This window comes from Dendrobates tinctorius, unplaced genomic scaffold (genome assembly GCF_039654945.1).
Source record: "Dendrobates tinctorius isolate UK_male_01 unplaced genomic scaffold, ASM3965494v1 ptg000116l, whole genome shotgun sequence".
Classification (NCBI taxonomy): domain Eukaryota; kingdom Metazoa; phylum Chordata; class Amphibia; order Anura; family Dendrobatidae; genus Dendrobates; species Dendrobates tinctorius.
Window position 1 is genome coordinate 34518488 of NW_027361784.1, and position 15995 is coordinate 34534482.

The window sequence follows — 15995 nt, forward strand, 5'->3', positions numbered from 1 at the left end:
CAGGTACAAAATTGTAGATCTGCACAAGCCTGGCATAGGCTACAGGATAATAATCAAGCAGCTTGGTTAGAAGGCAACAAATGTTGGCACAATTATTAGAAAATGGAAGAAAGTGCAATCCCCTGCTCAATGCAGTGCAGGATTCACTAGACCATCTCATATAGATGTCTATCCAGCCTTTGTTTGAAGACTTCCATTGATGGAGAACTCGCCACCTCTCGTGGCAGCCTGTTCCACTCAATGATCATCCTCACTCAATTTTTTTTTTCTAATATCTAATCTGTATCTTCTCCCTTTCAGTTTCATTCCATTGCTCCTCGTGTTTCCATGTGCAATTGAGAATAATAATGATCCCACTACACTGTGACAGCCCTTCACATATTTGTAGATGGCTATTAAGTCTCTTAGCCTTTTTTTTCTGCAATCTAAACATTCCCAGATCCTTTAACCATTCCTTGTAGGACATACTTTGCAGTCTGCTCACCATCCTGGTAGCTTTTCGCTGAACTTGCTCCAGTTGTTAAATATCTTTTTTAAAATGTGGTGCCCAGAACTGGACACAGTATTATAGTTGAGGACTGACCAATGAGGCGTTGAGGAGGATAATTTCTTCACGTGATCTAGACATTATGCCTCTCCTAATACATCCTAGAACTGTTTGCCTGTTTTGCTGCTGCATCACACTATTGACTCATGTGCAGTCTGTGATCTTAGTGTACCCGTCTTTTTCACCCGTGCTGTTGTTCTATTAGTTTTATTTCATTCTATAAAATGCAAATTAATTATGTAATAATCATACAATGTATTTTTCTAGATTTTTTTTTTTTCAAAGGTGAAGTGTATCTAAGATAAAAATTACAGACCTCTCCATTCTTTGTAGGTGGGAAAACTTGCAAAATCAGCAGTGTATCAAATACTTATTTCCCCCTATGTTACTCTATGGGAGTTTGTGAATTAAAACTTCTTCTATCTCTGTACATAAAAATACCCATGAAACACTGATTACCCCTTCTACCTACATGACCACAGATGGATTTTCAGTGCTTGCAACAGAGAATTTCTACTTTCATATAACTCGTATATTCTAGAGTTAGGTAAATTACTCTTGACTTTGGAACCCTCATCTCTATCCATAAAGGTCTATGATAGTCCATGAGCCGGGCCAGATATCGGTACTACCCGGAGTGACTAATTCTCTTTGGTGTTTTTAGGTAGATGCATGTCTGTAGTTTGTTTTGATATGATAGCCCTTGCACATCAGTAGCTTAACCCCTTCAGGCCTATTTGTACCCAAATGCCTAGGCCATTTTTTGTAAATCTGACCTGTCACTTCATGTGGTAATAACTTTGGGACGCTATCACCTACCCACGCCATTCTGAGATTGTTTTCTCGTGACATATTGTACTTCATGGTAGTGCTAATTGTGAGTCAATAGATTTTACCTTTCTGCATAAAAAATTACAAAATACACAAAAATTTGGGAAAAATTCGCTATTTTTGAACTTTGAAATTCTCTACTTTTTACAAAAATGCTGATACCCCCCATAACAGTTATTAGTTTACATTCTCCACATGTCTACTTCACATTGGCATAATTTTGGAAATGAAATTTTATATTTTTCGGATGTGATAAAGCTCATAGTTTTATACGCAATTTTTAAAGTTTACGACTAAATTTCCAAAACCCATTTTTCCAAGGACCAAGTCAGTTCGGACGTCACTTTATGGGTCTTGTATAACAGAACCCACCCATACATTACCCCATTTTGCAAACTACACCCCTCAAGGTGTCCAAAACGGATTTTCAAAACTTTGTTAACCCCTTAGGTGTTGCACAGGAATTCAAGCAAAATGACAGTGAAATATCAAAATTTCAATTTTTTGGCAGATATTCCATTGTAATCCAATTTTACCTGCAACCCAGCAAGGGTTAACAGCAAACCCAAACCCAAAATTGGTTACCCCAATTCCGCAGTTTATAGAAACACCCCACATGTACACGTAAACTAAATTATGGGGGCGCAAGAGGGCTCAGCACAGAAGGAGAGCTAGGCGGTTTTTGGGATAATAGATTACACTGGAAGAAATCCAGTGGGCCATGTCGTATTGGAGAGACCTTGAGGTACCCCCAGAGTGGAAACCCCCAAAAGTTTACCGCATTTTGGAAACTACACCCCCTAAGGAATGTTTTAGGGGGTATAGTAACCACTTTGACCCAACAAGCGCTCCATTGGAGTTTCATGCACTTGGTTGAGGAAATTGAAAAGTACGTTTTTTCTCGTTCGCCTTATTGGGGGACACAGAGACCATGGGTGTATGCTGCTGCCACTAGGAGGCTGACACTATGCACAAAAAAAGGTTAGCTCCTCCTCCGCTGTGTACACCCCACCGACCGGCAGGAAGTTCCTCAGTTTAGCTTAGTGTCAGTAGGAGGTGGACACGGGTCTTTTATTAGACCCCTATCTACCTCGTCGTGCGTCGTTCCTTTACAGGTTTCGGAGGGATACGGAGTGAACAGTCACATCCGTATTCCCACAAAGAGACTGAGTACGGCGTGTACTGCCACCCCGTATCCTCATAGGTCTCCGCGGCAGGACCAGGAGCCTCGCACAGGTGCGTGCCAGCTATACGGACGGTCCTTGCCCCCCGCCTCCCACCATCTCGCCTACCAGAGCCTGACGGTTGGACGAGGCGTGGATTCCATAAAGACGACAGACAGCGTGGGATTCTCAGGTACCTTTATTGTGGTCCCCGGCCTGGGTGAGTATGCGGTCTAGCGGTCCCCCGGCATTTTCATCCTAAGGCGGTCGCCAGGGGACCACGGTAGGGCCTGCGTGCCCGCTTCTCCCCACGGTCGCCGCATCCATGAAGGCCCCTTTTCTTTCGGGCCTTGTTCTGCGCCCCCCCTCCCCCGTTTCCTCTTCATCCCGGCAGGGGTATACAGGGGTCGGGCTGTGGGAAGCAGGGACGGGGCCCGGGGTTGCGGCCCGGTGTTGCGGCGCATCTTCCGCGCCGACCCCCTGCTGACAGGCGGCCGGCGCTATTAATTTAGGCCCCGGCTTCATCTCGGGCCTACCGCTGCGTCGCGGCCACGCCCCCTGCCCCTTTCTTCTAAGCGGGCTTCTCTCCCGCCCGTCCTAGGCCTTCCCAGCCCCCTTGCCTCACACCAGCCTGCTATTGGACAGCGGGCGGTGCTAAGGGGATCTCTGCGGCGAGCTCCGCCCTTCTTCTCCCTCTGGCAGCGCGCCCTTTCCCTGGTGGTCGCCATCTTCTCAGCCTGCCAGCCGGACCTCATTCCCTGCCGGATTTCGGTCACTGGGCCTTTTTTCAGCCGGATTGGCCTGGCCTCATCCTGCAGCCAGATCAGAGAGCGTCGCCCTTGGGGACACCGGACCGTGAGTAGCTCTGCACCTGCAGACTGACACCCTTCTCTGCCTTCTGTCCCCCAACCGGCCGGCACTGCCTCTCTTTTCACTATGTCCAACGCTAAGTCTGATCGTACCCGCTCTGCGTCCAGCCCGACGCTGCTCAGGAGCCATCCATAGCCCCAGGGGCGAGTGAGCCCCCCATGCCGGGTTGGGCCTCCTCTCAATCACAGTCAGTGGCAGACCTCATCAAGGTGTCTCAGTCCCTAGTAGCCGTTCTGGACAAGTTGCCCTTGGGAGCTTCGGCGGGACCCAGCACGTCTCAGGACGTCCCATCTGAGCCAGCCAGCGGCAGTCGCAAGAGGCCCAGGCAGGACCTCCAGGCGGAGTCCTCCCCTCGTCCTACCTCACCCCATAGTCCCCAGCAGTCTCCCTCTCGGGCCTCCTCCCCCGAGTCAGGCAAAGCGCTTTCGGAATCGGAAGGGGTCTTAGAGCTGGATTCGGACCAGGATGCGAACATGAAGGTTACCGTGCAAAACCTCATTGCCGCGATTCACCATACCTTTGACATCGCTGACGCCCCTGCGAAATCCTCAGATCAGGAGGTTTCGTCCAGACGGGCGGAAACACCATCCAGGGTGTTTCCCTTCCATTCTGAGTTTGGAAAGATTTTTACAAAGGAGAGAGAAGATCCGACCAGACGCTTTCAAAGAGGAAAGCGTCTCGGCGTGCTGTACCCGTTTGCTAAAGAGCTCACGGACAACTGGGCCGCTTCTCCCTCGGTGGACCCTCCCGTGTCCAGACTTTCTAATAATACGGTCCTTCCGCTGTCAGGTGTGGTGTCGCTAAAAGATTCTAATGATAGGATCATAGAATCTCTAGCAAAATCTGCCTTCGAAGCGGCATCAGCAGCGGTATGTCCAGTCTTTGTTTCTTCTTGGGCAGCAAAGGCCATATCCACTTGGGCAGATGACCTTCGGCAGGGCATTCTGGATAAGGCACGACCAGAGCATTTGGCCGATCTCGCCAATCAGATTTCCCATGCGGGGGATTATCTGCTTTCTGCCTCCTTGGATGCCGCATCTTGCGCAGTTCAGGCGTCAAGTAACATCGTGGCAATCCGACGTACAATTTGGCTCAAGGCCTGGCAGGCGGACTTGTCCTCTAAAAAGTCTCTGACCAATCTGCCTTTTCAGGGAGTGCGTCTCTTCGGATCACAATTGGATCAGATTATTAAGGACGCTACCGGAGGTACGAGTTCTCTTCTCCCCTCCAAGCCTCGCAGACCTCCTCCAAGGCGTCAGTTTCGTCCCTGTCGGACTTTCCGCCGTTTCAATACGGCGGAAAACCCTTCCAACCAGCAAAGGCCACAGGCACGTCAGGAAAGAAAGAAGGTTTCCTTCAGGCCCACTCCGTCCTGGCGGTCCCACTCTTCACAGGGAAGACCGTCCAGATCTAGATCTGGACGGTCTACGTCCGCATGACTACCATCGGTCTCCCGTGGGTCCCTTCCAATTGGGAGGTTGACTTCTCTTCTTCAGCGACGTCTGGCTCGCCTCAGTAGAGGACGCTTGGGTCAGAGAGGTTGTATCAACAGGATACAAAATAGAGTTCATTTCTCTTCCACGGGATCGTTTCTTACAATCCCGTCCGCCGAGGGATCCGGCCTTGGTCCCGGGGTTCGGTTCGGCCATCGCCTCTCTTCTCAGTTCCGGGGTGATTGTGCCCGTTCCCGAATCGGAACGCTTCACAGGGTTTTATTCAAACCTGTTTGTGGTGCCGAAAAAGGACGGGACAGTTCGACCCATCTTGGATCTCAAGTTACTCAACAAGAGAGTTCGCCTTCGCCACTTCCGGATGGAGTCAGTTCGCCCGGAAATTGCTTCCATGGAGGAGCAGGAATTCATGGGTTCCATAGACATCCAAGATGCCTATCTACATGTGCCCATATTTCCCGGACATCAGAAGTTCCTGCGGTTTGCGATTCTTCACGAACATTACCAGTTCGTCGCGCTTCCTTTCGGGCTCGCCACCGCTCCCAGAGTCTTCACGAAGATTATGGCGGCGTTGATGGCCTTGTTGAGGATCAGAGGTCTCGTTCTTTTTCCGTACCTCGACGATATCCTGATCAAGGCCCCCTCCTTTCAACAGGCCCGCCTCAGTGTGGCGATCGTTCTAGACACCCTGTCCAGTTTTGGGTGGATCGTCAACCGGGAAAAGTCCTGTCTGGTCCCTACTCAACGCCTTGTGTTTCTGGGCCTTCTGTTCGACACTCGTCGGTCAAGGGTATTTCTCCCACAAGACAAGATTCTTTCCCTGCAGCAGGGCGTGCGATCATTACAGATCACACGATTTCCATCCCTCAGGTCAGCCATGAGGGTCCTGGGGAAGATGGTGGCGGCGATAGAGGCAGTTCCCTTTGCCCAATTTCACGCCAGGCCACTCCAGCAGGCCATTTTGTCCAGGTGGAACAGGTCGGCTCTGTCTCTGGATCGTCCGGTTCGCCTTTCCTGCCGCATCAGGCGGTCTCTCAACTGGTGGTTGACGTCTCCCCTCATTCTCTTGGGGCGGTCTTTTCCCGTTCACTGGCAGATTGTCACTACGGACGCCAGCCTCATCGGCTGGGGTGCAGTGTTCCGCAATCACACTGTTCAGGGTCGATGGTCGACTCAGGAATCAGCTCTGCAGATCAATGTCCTAGAGATACGGGCGATCCATCTAGCTCTCGTCCACTGGGAAAGGCGCCTCAAGGGCCTGCCTGTCAGGATTCAGACAGACAATGCCACAGCGGTGGCGTATATCAACCGCCAAGGGGGGACACGGAGTGTCTCAGCCCTGGCGGAAGTGTCCAGAATTCTTCAATGGGCAGAGACCTTTGTTCCAACGATTTCCGCGGTTCACATTCCCGGCGTGGACAACTGGGCCGCCGATTTCCTCAGCCGCGAGGGTCTCGCGGCAGGGTAATGGTCCCTACATCCGGAGGTGTTTCATCTGCTCTGCCGTCGGTGGGGAAGCCCGGATGTAGACCTCATGGCATCTCGCCTCAACAGGAAAGTACCACAATTCGTGTCCAGGTCTCGGGACCCTCTGGCAGTGGGCGCCGACGCTCTGGCCGTCCCTTGGTCACAGTTCATGCTCCCCTACCTGTTCCCTCCTCTGCCTCTTCTTCCCAAGTTGTTGAAGAAAATCAAAGCAGAGGGGATTCCAGTCATCCTCATCGCCCCGAATTGGCCCAGAAGGTCTTGATTCGCAGACATTGTCAACCTTCTCGCGGACGCCCCCTGGAAGCTTCCCGACGGGCAGATCTGTTGTCTCAAGGCCCGATTTGCCACCCCAATTCTCGGTCGCTCAATTTAACGGCGTGGCTGTTGAGACCGAGGTTTTGAGACGGGCAGGAATCTCTGATCGGGTAATTCATACCATGATCCGCGCCAGAAAGCCTTCTTCTTCGAAGATCTATTACCGTACTTGGAAAGCCTATTTCTCCTGGTGTGAGGCCAATGACATCGCGCCCTTGGTTTTTTCGCTCCCTTCTATTCTAGCGTTTCTTCAGGCAGGGCTGGATGCGGGGCTCGCTCTCAGTTCCTTGAAGGGTCAAGTTTCGGCACTGTCCATTTTATTTCAGAAAACGCTGGCCTCCCGGCCCCAGGTCAAAACCTTCCTCCAGGGTGTGGCTCACACGGTTCCTCCGTACCGAGCTCCCGTGGATCCTTGGGATCTTAATTTGGTTCTTCAGGTTCTGCAGGGTCCTCCTTTTGAACCTCTCAGGGACATTTCCCTTTCCCTCCTTTCTTGGAAAGTGGCCTTTCTGGTGGCCATTACCTCCATCCGGCGCGTGTCGGAATTAGCGGTACTTTCTTGCCGCTCTCTGTTTTTTGGTCCTTCATCAGGACAAGGTAGTTCTGCGGCCTCCGCCCTCTTTTCTTCCGAAGGTGGTATCTTCGTTTCACCTCAATGAGGACATTGTTCTGCCATCCTTCTGCCCGAGCCCAGCTCACCCTCGGGAGCGGTCTTTGGACAAGCTGGACCTAGTCAGGGCATTGAGAGTCTATCTAGCCCGGACGACTTCCTTGTGGAAGTCAGACTCTGTTCATCACCCAGCCTCAAAGGCCACTATTGCGCGCTGGATCAGATCGGCAATTTTGGAGGCATACCGGGTCAAGCATCGAGTGGCCCCTCCAGGGATCAGAGCGCACTCTACCCGGGCGGTGGGTGCCTCCTGGGCGGTGCGCCACAGAGCTTCCGCGCTGCAGCTTTGCAATGCTGCAACGTGGTCATCGGTTCACACCTTTGTGAAATTCTACAGGGTCCACACCTACGCTTCGGCGGACGCCAGCCTATGTAGAAGGATTCTGCAGGCTGCGGTGGCGAGTCCACTGGCCTGATGGAAGTTTGTTTCCCACCCCAGGGACTGCTTTGGGACGTCCCATGGTCTCTGTGTCCCCCAATAAGGCGAACGAGAAAACAGGATTTTTTGGGTTGCTTACCGTAAAATCTGTTTCTCGGAGCCTTCATTGGGGGACACAGCACCCTCCCATGTTCTACAACTCTTGTTCTTATGTTTGTCGGTTTGTTACAGTTGAGTTGTTTGTTCTGCTTTCAATCTATTCTGTTACTTCTCCTACTGCTTTCTCACTAACTGAGGAACTTCCTGCCGGTCGGTGGGGTGTACACTGCGGAGGAGGAGCTAACCTTTTTTTTGTGCATAGTGTCAGCCTCCTAGTGGCAGCAGCATACACCCATGGTCTCTGTGTCCCCCAATGAAGGCTCCGAGAAACAGATTTTACGGTAAGCAACCCAAAAAATCCCGTTTTTTACCGGAAAAAGTCGCTTTAGTCCCACATTTTTCATTTTGAAAAGGGGGACCAGGAAAAAGTACACCCCACTTTTTATTCCCCATTGTCTCCCGAACACGGCAATACCACAAGTGTTGTCTAAAACCACAGTATTGGCGCACGGCAGGCTTCGTAAGCGAAGCTGCGGCAAAATTCATTGTAAGAAATCTATGGGGCCATGTCACATTTGGAGACACCCTGAGGTCCCGCACAGTGGAAACCCCAAAAAAGTGACCCCATTTTTGAAACTACACCCCCTAAGGAATGTTTTAGGAGGTACAGTAACCACTTTGCACCGGGAACCGGCTCCCGACCCACGGCGATCGCCCGGCATATGATCCGGGTACGATTCGCCGTACCGCTACGGCGGCCGGCGCGAAGGGGTTAGTGGTATTTTTCACCTTTTGAATAGATCCTACCAATATTTCCAAAAAATAATGATTAAATGTCGATTTAGGGGAAATGCCAAAATGTCAATACAATGCATGTAGTATTTGGAACAAAATTTAATCCAAGGTATGTAAATAAACACTGAACATGTCATGGGCTTGTCCATACTAATGTGTGTGTGTGTGTGTGTGTATATATATATATATATATATATATATATATATATATATATATATATATATATATATATATATATATATATATATATATATATATTTTGTGTGTATGTATAATTGTATAACGTTACTCCATAATACTTTCAACATCAGACTCTGAATCTGACTGTTGTTCTACTGGCTCGTCTTCAATACCCTTGTTCTGGCATGTCTGTAACCTGCACATGTCCGTGCACTTCAGGCCATTGCTGAGGCAAGTACACTGAGGAAGTTCGCATGACCGCACACACTTGCAGGACAGTAGCTGGATAATAGCTTCTGGTGCTGGTGCCCCTCGCATCCACTTGACAACAAGCTTTCCGTCATTATCTATCATCCAACCGCAGTCTGTTGGGTTTGCAACAAATGGCTGGCTCTGCAGACTTCTCCTCCAGATCGCAGCCTGGTAGTTTGCACGCAGTGCATGCATGAAAAGGCAGTCTTGGCAAGGAGGGAGTTGACTTGACTCTACCACTCCACGTCTGGCACAGAACAGCTGATACCGGAGCCTGTTTACCTCAGTTGTTTGGGTAGTTGGCAGGTACATGTGGCAGGTGATTTCCTGTAACTTCTCAAAGAGTTCGGGAGACACTTCCCATGAACGACCAACTTCCTGAAAGGCATCCTGGTATGTCTTGTTCATCTTCAACTGCATGAGTGTCGTCATCTTCCCACGGCCAGCGAATGCACTGACTGTGTCACAGCCTGTAAATGCATGCATACCAATCAATGAATCACACACGCTGCCTCCCAATGTTCTGCTCAGAGTGGTGATATCCAGGAATCTTGTCCGGTTCTGTGTACCGCATTTCTGGAACAGGTGGGATGGGATTTTGTGGCACATGCCCAGACACAGGGCCATGACATCAGTATCCTCTGAAGTGATGATGACAGACTTGTAACCAGATTCTGCTGCATGAAGAGCATGGAGAAGGAGGCGTGTGTCTGCTTCTTCTTGACTTAAGGTCAGCAGCCTCTTCCCACTGTTCTTTGGTGATCTTAAAGCAGAGCTGCTCACATGTGACATACATCTCCTTCTCCTCAAGCTTCTCCCTGTGGTGTTTCGCCTTCCATTCTTCTACCAGAAACTTTGAGACTTGCCTTGTTGGAGGAATTACTTAGTAGCTTTCTCCACTGCTGGATGTTGTGCCCATGTTGAATGTTCTTGAAATGGATCCCTGTGCCTTCATATCTGTTGACTCTTTCTGTATCTTTGATGGATGTCTCCTTGTAGGCGTCAAAGACAATATCAATGCGCTTGCTCTTAGCACCCTCATGGATAGCGCGACTCATTGCTGTGCCTGCTAGCTGGGCAAATGTTGCATCGTTTCCCTTCAGTTTCTGAACCAGGCTCATCCCATCAATGATGGTTGCAGAGGGCTCAGGGATCACCTCTGCAGGAGGAGCATTCCTCTCCAACTCCCTTGCTAGGGCAGCCTTGTTGGTCTTGCGGATAGACCCATCACCGTTGGCAAGTGCCCATGGCAATGGCCCCAGGGGATGAGTCAAGACATCACTCATTTGTAGCTTTCTGTTCTCAGCTACAAGTATCATCTGGCCAAATAGGTTCCTGTCAGCCTTCAAAATTACCTCCTTGCCAAGGCCTTGTCTGTGTGTCTTCATTCTGATGTTAGAGAACGTTTTAAGATTGTTCTTCGTCATCTTGTCATGAAACAGTGTAGTTGGCGTATCGGTACCCAAACGCTCATCCTTGAATGTGTGATATGCATCCTCTCCTATACTGTATGCCCCTAGAAGGTCTTTGGCTACATCTGGTGGTGCTGCAGTCGCTGTTGATAAACTGATAAGTTCACCATTATGCTCTTTGTTGAAGGGGTTCAACCAACCAGTCTCCAGCAGTTCAACAAAAGATCGGACATCGGCTTCATCTCTTCTAATCCTGGACACCTGTAGGTCTGAATGACTGAAGTCAGTATATTGTTGGCCTACTAGGGCCCTCAGCTGCCTCAAGTACATGCTGCGGTACTCCGATGTCAGGTAGAATCTGGCGACAGCTCCAACTTTGAGGCTGAAGCCTTTTGTGCCCCTGGTGTCTGGGTGTCTTTGTTGATTGTTTCTTCGATGGTCTGGTCCACAGGAATCCGTCCAAAAGGATTCTTGCTACCGATCTGGACCGAAAAGCCACCTTTCATGAAGTATTCATGGACCTCTGGGTTGTCTATGGGCAGCCGAGACATCGTAGCATAGTAATAGGTTAGGTATCGGGCATAGTTGACCTTGTCATAGGCAAAACACCACGGTATCATCTGTCGGATTGCTCCTAGTTGAAGCATCCAGTTGCCTTCTCTTGAAGCTCGAACCAGGGCCAGCATGGTCTCGACCATGTCCAAGTATGACATCCAGAATGCTGAGAGTTGTTCTGTTCATTTCTGAAGGTCTTGCGTTTAAAACTATGAGCCTTATCACATCCGAAAAATATAAAATTTCATTTCCAAAATGATGCCAATGTGAAGTAGACATGTGGAGAATGTAAACTAATAACTGTTATGGGGGGTATCAGCATTTTTGTAAAAAGTAGAGAATTTCAGAGTTCAAAAATAGCGAATTTTTCCCAAATTTTCGTGTATTTTGTAATTTTTTATGCAGAAAGGTAAAATCTATTGATTTACAATTAGCACTACCATGAAGTACAATATGTCACGAGAAAACAATCTCAGAATGGCGTGGGTAGGTGATGGCGTCCCAAAGTTATTACCGCATGAAGTGACAGGTCAGATTTACAAAAAATGGCCTAGGCATTTGGGTACAAATAGGCCTGAAGGGGTTAAGCTACTGATGTGCAAGGGCTATCATATCAAAACATAAACTACAGACATGCATCTACCTAAAAACACCAAAGAGAATTAGTCACTCCGGGTGGTACCGATATCGTCAAAATTGGCTCTTGGCTCATGGACTATGAACAGAGATCTCCAGCGATCCACTGAAAATGAAGTGGCGATGAGTGCTTTTCATGTTGCAGGTGTCAGATGTAAGCTTTTCAGACCTAACGCTGAGCCCGTACATAAGCAAGAGCAGAAGGTGTCTTTTGAAGTCTATGGAAGTGCTGTCAACATTCACTTACTACAGAGGCACATGATGTATTCTCCTCGATCCTCTAAAATGCATGTGTGTTACCAGTATCTGAAAGGGGTCTACGTACACTGATCATAAGTATTGGCCAATAAATGATTGTGCTCTGATCGATTATGTAGCGCCATAATCATATTTTTTTTTTTTTTTTTTTCACTTAGGTCTCTGCTGTTGCTGTGGAGCTTTACGGCCTCGTTACAAGCGCCTAGTGGATAATATCTTCCCGGAAGATCCTAGAGTAAGTTTTTAGACATTTAGCTTTACTACGTTTAGTCTTTTCAAATTTTTATGTTTTGTACTATAATTAGGTTTTAGTGAATTTTAATTTACAGGTAGAAATAATATACCGTATACACTCTTTATAAGCCGAGTTTTTCAGCAATTTTTTTTGTGTGCTGAAAGCGCCACCCTTCAGATTATACACGAGTCATTGTTTCAGAAAGATGGCGGGGAGCAGCGGGTCACAGTTGAATTTTTTTTGTTTTGCATTTTCATTTTTTTGCTCCCCTTCTCCCTAGATCCATAACTTTTTTTTTTTTTCCTTCAATATGGCCGTGCAAGGGCTTGTTTTTTGCAGGACGAGTTCTACTCTTGAACGACACCATTGGTTTTACCATGTAGTGTACTTGAAAACAGTAAAAAAAATTCCAAGTGCAGTGAAACTGCCAAAAAAGTGCAATCCTACACTTGTTTTTTGTTTTGCTTTTTTACTAGGTTCACTAAATGCTAAAACTGACCTGCCATTATGATTCTCCAGGTCATTACAAGTTCATAGACACCACGCATGCCTAGGTTCTTTTTTATCGAAGTGGTGAAGAAAATTCCAAATTTTGTTAAAAAATAGCGCCATTTTTCGTGATCTGGGGTTGGGTGAGGGTCTATTTTTTTTTTTGTGCGCCGAGCCAACGTTTTTAATTATACCATTTTGGTGCAGATACAATATTTTAATCGCCAGTTATTGCATTTTAATGCAATGTCGTGGCGACCAAAAAACCGTAATTCTGATGCTTTGACTTTTTTTCTCGCTACCACATTTAACGATCGGGTTAATCCTTTTTTTATTGATTTGATCTGGTAATTCCGAACGCGGCAATATTAAATGTGTTGTTTTTATTTTTTTTTCTTTGTTTTTTTTTTTTGAATGGGGAAAAAGGGTGATTGAACGTTTATATATTTTTATTTTTTTTTATATATATTTTTTAAAACTTTTTTTTTTTTTACTTTTTGGCATGCTTCAATAGTCTCCATGGGAGACTAGAAGCTGCCATAACTCTATTGGCTCTGCTACATACAGGCGATGATCAGTTTGCCTATATGTTAGCTGAATTACTCACTTGCTATGAGCGCCAGCCATTGGGCGGCTCTCACAGCAAGCCGGTAGTGACAACCATGTAGGTCTCCAGGAGGCCTCTGGTTGTCATGCCAACCCAGTGGTGACCCATGATCACATGACAGGGGTCACCGCTGGGCAGATTTCCGGCCCGATGGACGGAAGCGGGAGTTAAATGTCGCTGTCAGAGTTTGAAAACAGCTGACCTGTCCCAGGAAAGATGTGGGCTCACCGCCGGAGCCCACATCAAAGGGAGGGAGCCCCACATCAGCGTAAATTTTCGCCCTGATGTTGGAAAGGGGTTAATTACTTTAATTCCATGTACAAGAATATAACCACTATAATACTGCCCCTATGTCCCCTATGTACAAGAATATAACTACTATAATACTATCCCTATGAACAAGAATATAACTACTATAATACTGCCCCTATGTACAAGAATATAACTGCTATAAGGCTACTTTCAGACTTCAGTTTTTTAAATCCGGCGGGCAGCGGCGAAAAGTTGTCAAACCTGAACCGGTAGAAGCCGCAGCCCGCCGGATCATCTGTTGAGGCCGGAGACGGTGCAGGAGAGGGCAAGAGAGTCTTCGGACATGCGCAGTGGAAAAAAGCGGTCCGGCGCTGTCAAAAAACGTTGCAGGGAACGTTTTTTGCAGGCGCAGGACAGGCATTTTTTGCCATATCCGGCAAAAGCCGAACACGCCGCATGGCCATCAGGCGCAATGCGGCGATAATGCTAGTCTATGGGGAAAAAAGCCAGATCCGGTGGCAACCGGCGCCGGATCCAGCTTTTACATTCTTCGCCGCATCGCTCCTGATGCTTAAAAACTGATGTGTGAAAGTAGCCTAATACTGCCCCTATGTACAAGAATATAACTACTATAATACTGCTCCTATGTACAAGAATATAACTACTATAATACTGCTCCTATGTACAAGAATATAACTACTATAATACTGCTCCTATGTACAAGAATATGACTACTATAATACTGCCCCTATGTACAAGAATATAACTACTATAATACTGCCCCTATGTACAAGAATATAACTACTATAATACTGCTCCTATGTACAAGAATATAACTACTATAATACTGCCCCTATGTACAAGAATATAACTACTATAATACTGCCCCTATGTACAAGAATATAACTACTATAATACTGCCACCTATGCACAAGAATATAACTACTATAATACTACTCCTATGTACAAGACTATAACTACTATAATACTGCTCCTATGTACAAGAATATAACTACTATAATACTGCCCCTATGTACGAGAATATAACTACTATAATACTGCCCCTATGTACAAGAATATAACTACTATAATACTGCTCTTATGTTCAAAAACATAACTGCTATTATATTGTTCTGATGTACAAGAATATAACTACTATAATACTGCTCCTATGTACAAGAATATAACTACTATAATACTGCTCCTATGTACAAGAATATAACTACTATAATACTGCCCCTATGTACAAGAATATAACTACTATAATACTGCCCCTATGTACAAGAATATAACTACTATAATACTGCTCTTATGTTCAAAAACATAACTGCTATTATATTGTTCTGATGTACAAGAATATAACTACTATAATACTGCTCCTATGTACAAGAATATAACTACTATAATACTGCCCCTATGTACAAGAATATAACTACTATAATACTGCCCCTATGTACAAGAATATAACTACTATAATACTGCTCTTATGTTCAAAAACATAACTATTATATTGTTCTGATGTACAAGAATATAACTACTATAATACTACTCCTATGTACAAGAATATAACTACTATAATACTGCTCTTATGTTCAAAAACATAACTGCTATTATATTGTTCTGATGTACAAGAATATAACTACTATAATACTGCTCCTATGTACAAGAATATAACTACTATAATACTGCTCCTATGTACAAGAATATAACTACTATAATACTGCCCCTATGTACAAGAATATAACTACTATAATACTGCTCCTATGTACAGGAATATAACTACTATAATACTGCTCTTATGTACAAGAATATAGCTACTATAATACTGCTCTTATGTACAAGAATATAACTACTATAATACTGCTCCTATGTACAAGAATATAACTACTATAATACTGCTCCTATGTACAAGAATATGACTACTATAATACTGCTCCTATGTACAAGAATATAGCTACTATAATACTGCCCCTATGTACAAGAATATAACTACTATAATACTGCCCCTATGTACAAGAATATAACTACTATAATACTGCTCTTATGTTCAAAAACATAACTGCTATTATATTGTTCTGATGTACAAGAATATAACTACTATAATACTGCTCCTATGTACAAGAATATAACTACTATAATACTGCTCCTATGTACAGGAATATAATTACTATACTACTGCTCCTATGTACAGGTATATAACTGCTATAATACTGCTCCCTATGTACAGGAATATAACTACTATAATACTGCCACCTATGTACAAGAATATAACTACTATAATACTGCTCCTATGTACAAGAATATAACTACTATAATACTGCTCCTTTGATCTCCAGATTAGTCTGCTGTTGCTTCCTGAACATCTATATATATATATTCAGAACACATGACACATGCACAAAAAATGAACAGGTCAATAAGACCCTGTTCACACCACCCAAGAGTCTTATTGACCTGTTCATTTTTTGTGCATGTGTTCTGAATCCATTGATTTCTTGCTTATGCAAGTC

At 46.0% G+C, this 15995-nt stretch overlaps 1 protein-coding gene across 3 annotated transcripts in view; it reads left to right on the forward strand.

Moving 5' to 3' along the window:
* The window catches only part of EFR3A (EFR3 homolog A), a 175264-nt gene that overhangs the window by 42668 nt on the left and 116601 nt on the right, over positions 1-15995 (forward strand). For all 3 annotated transcript variants that reach the window (XM_073590347.1, XM_073590349.1, XM_073590348.1), the window contains exon 3: positions 12061-12137. In XM_073590347.1, coding sequence (XP_073446448.1) covers positions 12061-12137 — 77 coding nt within the window. The remainder of the gene's footprint in view (positions 1-12060; positions 12138-15995) is intronic.